The sequence below is a fragment of the Tetrahymena thermophila genome, assembly GCF_000189635.1.
Source record: "Tetrahymena thermophila SB210 genomic scaffold scf_8254692, whole genome shotgun sequence".
NCBI lineage: Eukaryota > Ciliophora > Oligohymenophorea > Hymenostomatida > Tetrahymenidae > Tetrahymena > Tetrahymena thermophila.
In genome coordinates this window covers 1-7,102 of record NW_002476458.1, presented here as the reverse complement: position 1 = coordinate 7,102, position 7,102 = coordinate 1, and the positions used below count along the sequence as shown (strand labels likewise).

The 7,102-nt window shown below is 20.4% G+C and overlaps 4 protein-coding genes across 4 annotated transcripts; 1 reads left to right on the top strand and 3 right to left on the bottom strand. All coding sequences in view use genetic code 6, as the record gives it.

Moving 5' to 3' along the window:
• Positions 1–830: 830 nt before the first annotated feature.
• Positions 831–1,196, top strand: TTHERM_001499914 (hypothetical protein; the record flags this gene model as incomplete). Its single annotated transcript, XM_012796839.1, has 1 exon — positions 831–1,196. The coding sequence occupies one exon, from the start codon at positions 831–833 to the stop codon at positions 1,194–1,196; it is 366 nt and encodes a 121-aa protein (XP_012652293.1).
• Positions 1,197–2,502: 1,306 nt separating this feature from the next.
• TTHERM_01499910 (hypothetical protein) lies at positions 2,503–3,234 on the bottom strand (the record flags this gene model as incomplete). Its single annotated transcript, XM_001029462.1, has 1 exon — positions 2,503–3,234. One exon carries the CDS (start codon positions 3,232–3,234, stop codon positions 2,503–2,505), a length of 732 nt encoding a protein of 243 aa, XP_001029462.1.
• Positions 3,235–4,230: 996 nt separating this feature from the next.
• TTHERM_01499900 (transmembrane protein, putative) lies at positions 4,231–5,122 on the bottom strand (the record flags this gene model as incomplete). The annotated part of the gene is made up of 3 exons (XM_001029461.1): positions 4,231–4,263; positions 4,346–4,399; positions 4,691–5,122. 3 exons carry the CDS (start codon positions 5,120–5,122, stop codon positions 4,231–4,233), a joined length of 519 nt encoding a protein of 172 aa, XP_001029461.1.
• A 946-nt stretch (positions 5,123–6,068) lies between these two features.
• Positions 6,069–6,791, bottom strand: TTHERM_01499890 (hypothetical protein; the record flags this gene model as incomplete). The annotated part of the gene is made up of 1 exon (XM_001029460.1): positions 6,069–6,791. One exon carries the CDS (start codon positions 6,789–6,791, stop codon positions 6,069–6,071), a length of 723 nt encoding a protein of 240 aa, XP_001029460.1.
• Between the last annotated feature and the right edge of the window lie 311 nt (positions 6,792–7,102).

Here is a 7,102-nt window from a genome sequence, read left to right as displayed (position 1 = left end):
AATAATATTTACTTAAAAATAAATATTAATATCATTTTTTTATTTCTTTTATATTTGCATAAGATAAAATTAATATTTAATTTAAATGATATACATTATTAAAAGATAAAATATCTTTACTGAATTTATTAATTCTTGAAAATGTTTATTTATTTTTTGTAAAAATTGAGAAAGGTGAACAGACAGATTATCTCATTGAAAAATAAATAAAAAAATATTTACTGCTCATTATCATTTATATACCACCAATTTCACCACCAAAAACTCCCAATCAAGCATTATTTTTTTAATAAAGAAATCTTCATTCAAATACATAGAATTTTATAATAATGGAGGAATAAAGGTATTTGAAATGATAATAAAAAACCAGGAAAAGGTTTATATTTAATTTATTGCATTAGTTTTAAAAATTAAAAAATAAATGCTTGTTTTATATAATATAACTAAGTGGCAGAAAATTAATTAGTACTATTTATTCATTTTTTTAAATTTTTGCTAAAAATAGGAAATAAATATTTAATATTTATTTTCTAATTATAACTTACTTGTCTATTTTATCAAATATTTTAAAAATGAGAGATAAATTACAAATTAAGATAATATTTTAATAAATTAATAAAATAATAACAAATACAAAATAAATAAAATGAAATAGAAATTCCTAATTCTGATCTTTGTATGCTTATTTGGTCTATGTGTCTCTTAATAAGTCTAAGAAAAATTAACTGAAGAAGAAATTCAAAACAGACTAAAAGAGTTGTAAAATCAATTTGATGAAGATATATCTACACCTGAAAGGTTAGAAAACTATCTAAACTATTTGAAAGAATATGAAAATTTTAGCGAAGATTATAAATGCTTAAATAAGCAATACCTAGAATGTAAAGAAGAAAATAGAAAAGAGTGTATTAGTAAGTCATATAACTAATTTGCTTGTACTACTTTAAGATGTGGCTTTGAATTAGATGGAGAGTTAGCAGAAATATATGGATCTTGTATTTAAAGATAATGTATTAGTGATTCAGAGGAAGTTTAAAAATTAAGTTTACAAACTTACTAATGCTTATATGCTGCTAAATATAATCCTGAAGACGATCTAAAAAGATTTTAGGATTATCAATAATTTTAATAAGAATTCGAAAAAGAATTTGAAAAGAACTAGAATGAATATATTGATGAGTTTTATAAAGAAATGAATAATGATCAAAACGAAACAGAAGAATAAAATTGTTTAAGATACGAGATAGAAAGCTGCCAAAAGGATACTGAGTGTTTTAAGCAATTTTTATCATAAATCTATTGTGTAGCAAATAGATGCTCTAGTAAAGTTGAAGTAAAAAAACCAGAAATTTATGGACAATGCATTTAAAATTAATGTAAAAGTGAATCCAAGTAAATTTAAGAAAATGGATAAAGATTGTATTAATGCACATATTTTGCTAAGTATAACTAATTTGATGATAAATTTGTTTTTCAACAGACTAGCACTACTAATACTAAAACTGATAAAAGTGATATTGATACTAAAAGTGGTACTGATACTGAAACTGAAACTGATACTACTAACACTATTAATAAAACTGGTAATGTATCTCACTCTTCCTTAATTGCATTACCTTTAATTACAATAAGCATTTTATTATTATAATTCTGATTTTCTGCTTTATAATATTAAATTTAAATTATTTTAAATTTAAAAAGTAAATCTATCTATGTTATTTAATTATACATTTGAAATAATTTTTTAGTTTGTATTTAACTTTAATTAAATATTTTTTTTTATTTTTACATTATAATAAAATTATTATTAAACTCAATCCAATTATTGCCAAATAAATAAAGAATGCAGATTAGTTTTAATAGGTAGGTTTTATATATTTTACCTTAAATTATTTCTTAATTGGCAGAATTAGATACTAGTTGTTCTTATGCAGTTTTTTCCTCACCCTTTAGGTTTATGCTAAATAAATAAACATTTTTTAATATTTCGGTTGTGCTTTTAGTAATATCTGAAAGATCTTCATAGTAGCAAACAAACACTTGTTTTAATACCACTATTTTATGTATATGTAGTAGACTTTTTCGTTCATTAATAATTGATTAAATATTTAATAGGGATATGTTTTTTCTTAACTTCCCCTTAAGCTTTTATTACATTAGGATTCTCTTAAATTTTTAATTTCTTATGTATAACAAGGATAAATAATTCATTATAATTATAAATTATATAAATAGATAGATAGATAGATAGATAGATAGATATTTTTTTCTGAATTAATAATAAAATTTAAATTTGTATTTAATTTAATGACTAAAAATTAAAGTGTTATTTTATTTATTTGCCAGATAATATTTTGACTGTAAAGAGATATTTAAACTGTTCACTATTAATACAAATATCGAATAAATTTTTCAAAAATAATTTTTTTCAAAGAATAATTTTAAAATTAAAAAAAGTGAATACAAAAACACTTAAAAACATATTTTAAAAATACAAATAAATCAAAATAATATTAAGAATAACCCTAAAAAGGCAAATGAAATTATTGATGCATTTGATTTTTAATCTTCAGTTTTCTCTATATCTGAATTGTTTATCTCTTCTTCGTTATCTCCTTCTTCATCATAAAATTTTTATTCTTCCTCGGCTTTTTAGCTTTTGTTATTATTATTATTATTATCTTCGTTTTTGTCGTTTGTTTTTTGTTAATTTTTCTTGGATAAACATTCATAAATCTTTTTATTTGCATCTTGAACACAATCAAAGTGTGGTCTGCAAGTATTATTAATACATTCATTATATTAATCAGCTGATGGTATTTTGTTTTTTATCTCACATTCACTAATAGTACAATACATTTAATTAACGTAAGGACTAATGCATCCACGATCATTTTATACTATTGATGAAAAAGCATCAAGAAAACATTTTCCATCATTCTTTCTTTCTCTCTGGTGAACGGCCATCATTTCATTTATTTCATCATTTTTTCTTTTTTCTTCTTCAAGATATTCTTATTCTGCTAATCTTTCTTCTTCTTCTTCTCTTCTTTTTCTTTCATCATAGTCCAATTCTTCCTCTTCCTCATGATTTTCATTATTCTCTTCAGTAGTTGGATCTTCTTCTTTATCTTCATTTGTTTCTTCAGTTATTTTTTATTTTAAGTTTGTTTCTTGTGAGATGCAAAAACTAAGCAAGCAAATAGCAAGCAATAATAGGTACTTTATTTTCATTGTTTCGATTTTTACTGGTAATTATTTTCTTTTTTTTCTTTTTTTTTTGATTTATAGTTATTACTTTGAATCATAATATGATCCGATAAATATAAATCCTTTACTGATATAGAAAAAAACCTAAGTATTACTAATTTAATTTGATACCTTGAAAAATTTTAATTTTATTTACTAATTTTACTTACTATTTTAGTATTCTTTGAGTTCAAAAATAGTACAGCAAAATCAATCAAAGCAATTTTACTTGTTAAACTTAATTTGATAAATTATAATTAATTTAATTTTATTTGTAAATTCAATAATTTAATAAAATAATTTCATAATAACCAAGAAAACATTAAACTATTTTAACAACTTATCAAAAAGTGAAATAAAAATTCAATTATTCGAAACACCTATGTAAAAAAATGTTATTTAAATCTTAGATATATTTTATTATTGCAGTAATTGATATAAATATGTTATTTTTTTATTGTAAACTTTATTAGAAACCAGTAATTAGATTCAGCTATTTTGAAAAAATAATTGAAAAAAGTAGACAGATTAATGTCATCTTTACTCAGAATGTTAAATTAATCAGTGTACAAAAATATATTGTAATATTTTGTTATTACTTAATTAATTATTTTTTGCATTTACAAAACATAAATTCAATCATAATAAATTATTCTATAACACATTCAATTAATAATATGAGTTCATTATATTTAAAAACTATTAGTAAAATAAACAAGACGTTTATATAATTTTAAATATTCTATTGAAGTCATCAAAAATATTCATTTTAAATATTATATTTATTAGTGATAAAATATCTTTGATATGAATATTTAAAAATAAGGAAAATTTCTCATTATTTTTGATATTAAAGATGTTAATAATTTTAAAAAGTATACGGCAATTATGTTACTGAATGAAAATCAAATAAAAATTATTATGAACTTATTAACAAATAAGAGTAAGTAAATTATTATATTTTTATAAATAAATTTATCTTCAAACAATTATATTGAATTATGATGAAAGTACCTAGTTCAATCAAGAAAGAAATAATGATTTTATTATGTTAATAAGATATTTATTTGTTTTTAAAAATTATAATTTTTGTTACTTTTAAACAATCATCTACTTAGATTGAAGCAGAATATATTAATTCAAAGTGATACTATAGAAAATTTTAATTTTTTTAATTATCTTGAATGAAATGACACTTTAATTTAAAATAGATCTAATAAAAATTTACATTAAAAAAATAATTTTGTATATTATTAATTATTTTAAATAATTAATCAGCCATATCATGTATTTACCTTAAAAATTTGAATTTATTTTAGATAAGAAAGAAAATTTATGATGGAATATATAACAATTTAATTAAAAAAATTATAAAATTATTAAATAAACAAATATTCATAAATTTAAATTAACTTACATTTTATAAAATAAAATAATATACACCTATAAAAAAAATATATAGAGAATAGCTATAATATCCTGAAAGAGTTCCATAGTCAATGTAACAATTTGTCTCTATGCAAGAAGAGAATAATTCAGCTGAGGGAACATCCTCTTCAATCCCACATCGTAAAATGAGACAAAAAAGTTAGTATTCATAAAATTCATGGTAATTATAATCTGTAGATTTATTTACCTCAGCAATTGCATCAAGAAAACATTATCCACCATTAGCCTTTACTCTTTCTAAAATTTCTAATACTTTTTAATGTTTTGCAATTCTATTAGCTTCGTGTTATTCATTTTCTTCTATATCATCTAATTCGCATTCATATTAATAAACTCCATCAGATCTATTTAACTTTTAGTAATCTAAAAAGATAAAAAAGCCAACCAAGGAGTAAATAAGGAAAAACATTAATTTTGTTTCCATTTTTTTGATTATTTTATATTTCTTTTTTTATCTTCAATTTATTTTTTTTACTTTAATCAAAAGATTATCCTATTGAAAATTTAAGAAAAACCAATAAAAGAGATAGATAGATAGATAGATAGATAGATAGATAGATAGATAGATAGATAGATAGATAGATAGATAGATAGATAGATAGATAGATAGATAGATAGATAGATAGATAGATAGACAGACAGATAGAGATAGATAGATCAATATAATTTGATGCAAAATAAATAGTGTTAAGTATAATTTAATTTCAATACATAAAAAGTCCAAATGAAATTTAAAATTGTTATATTAAAAAAAAATATTTTTTAAATCATCTAAAAATAATATAATAATTTAAATTACTAGAATTGTTTAATAGAATAATTTGGATTATAATATGAATAATAATTAAATAAATAGAATTTTTTTACTACTTTTAGAAATTTCCAATTTCATTTAGAGTAACAGACAAACACGTATTTTAATATCTTTATTTTACGTAGACTTTTTATTTCAATTAATAATTGATTAAATATTCAATAGTAATATGATTTTTTTCACTTCTAATTAAGTATTATTTCTTTATGATTCTCTTAAATTAAATTTCTTTTTAATAATAAGGAAAAAATACATTTGAATCTAATTATTAATTATATAAAAAATAAATAGAAAGATTGATTGATAGATAAATAGTTTTGCCTCTATTTATAATAAAATCTAAATATGCATTTAGTTTAATGACAAAAAATTAAAGTGTTATTTTAATTATTTGCCAAATAATATTTTGACATTAACAAATATTTAAACTGTTCACTTTTAATACAAATATATATCCAATAAATTTTTCAATATTAATTTTTTCAAAGAATAATTTTAAAATTAAAAAAAGTGAATACAAAAACACTTAAAAACATATTTTAAAAATACAAATAAATCAAAATAATATTATGAATAATCCTAAAAAGGCAAATGAAATTATTGATGCATTTGATTTTTAATCTTCTGTTTTTTCTATATCTGAATTGTTTATTTCTTCTTCGTTATCTCCTTCTTCACCATTAAGATTTTCTTCTTCCTCAGCTTTTTAGCTTTTGTTATCATTATTATTATTATTATTATTATTATCTTCCTTATTGTTGTTTATTTTTTGTTAATTTTTCTTCGATAAACATTCGTAAATCTTTTTATTTGCATCATTAACACATTCAAAGTATGCTTAGCAAGTATTATTAATACATTCATTATATTAATCAGCTGATGGTATTTTGTTTTTTATCCCACATTCACTAATAGTACAATACATTTAATCAACGTAAGGACTAATGCATCCACGATCATTTTATACTATTGATGAAAAAACATCAAGAAAACATTTTCCATCATTCTTTCTTTCTCTCTCGTGAACGGCCATCATTTCATTTATTTCATCATTTCTTCTTTTTTCTTCTTCTTCTTCTTCATCATAATCATCATCATCATCTTCTACTTCTTCTTATCCTTCCTCTACCTCATGATTTTCATTATTTTCTTCAGTAGTTGGATCTTCTTCTTTATCTTTATTTGTTTCTTCAGGTATTTTTTATTTTAAGTTTGTTTCTTGTGAGACGCAAAAACTGAGTAAGCAAATAGCAAGCAATAATAGGTACTTTATTTTCATTGTTTTGATTTTGATTTCTTATCTTTTTTTTTTTTTGATTTATAGTTATTACTTTGAATCATACTATGGTCCGATAAATATAAATCCTTTACTGATATAGAAAAAAATCTAAGTATTACTAATTTAATTTAATACCTCCTTGAAAAATTTTTGTTTTATTTACAAATTTTACTTACTATTTTAGTATCCTTTGAGTTTAAAAATAGTACAGTAAAATCAATCAAAACAATTTTATTTGTTAAATTATAATTAATTTAGTTTTATTTGTAAGTTCAATAATCTAATAAAATAATTTCATAATGACCAAGAAG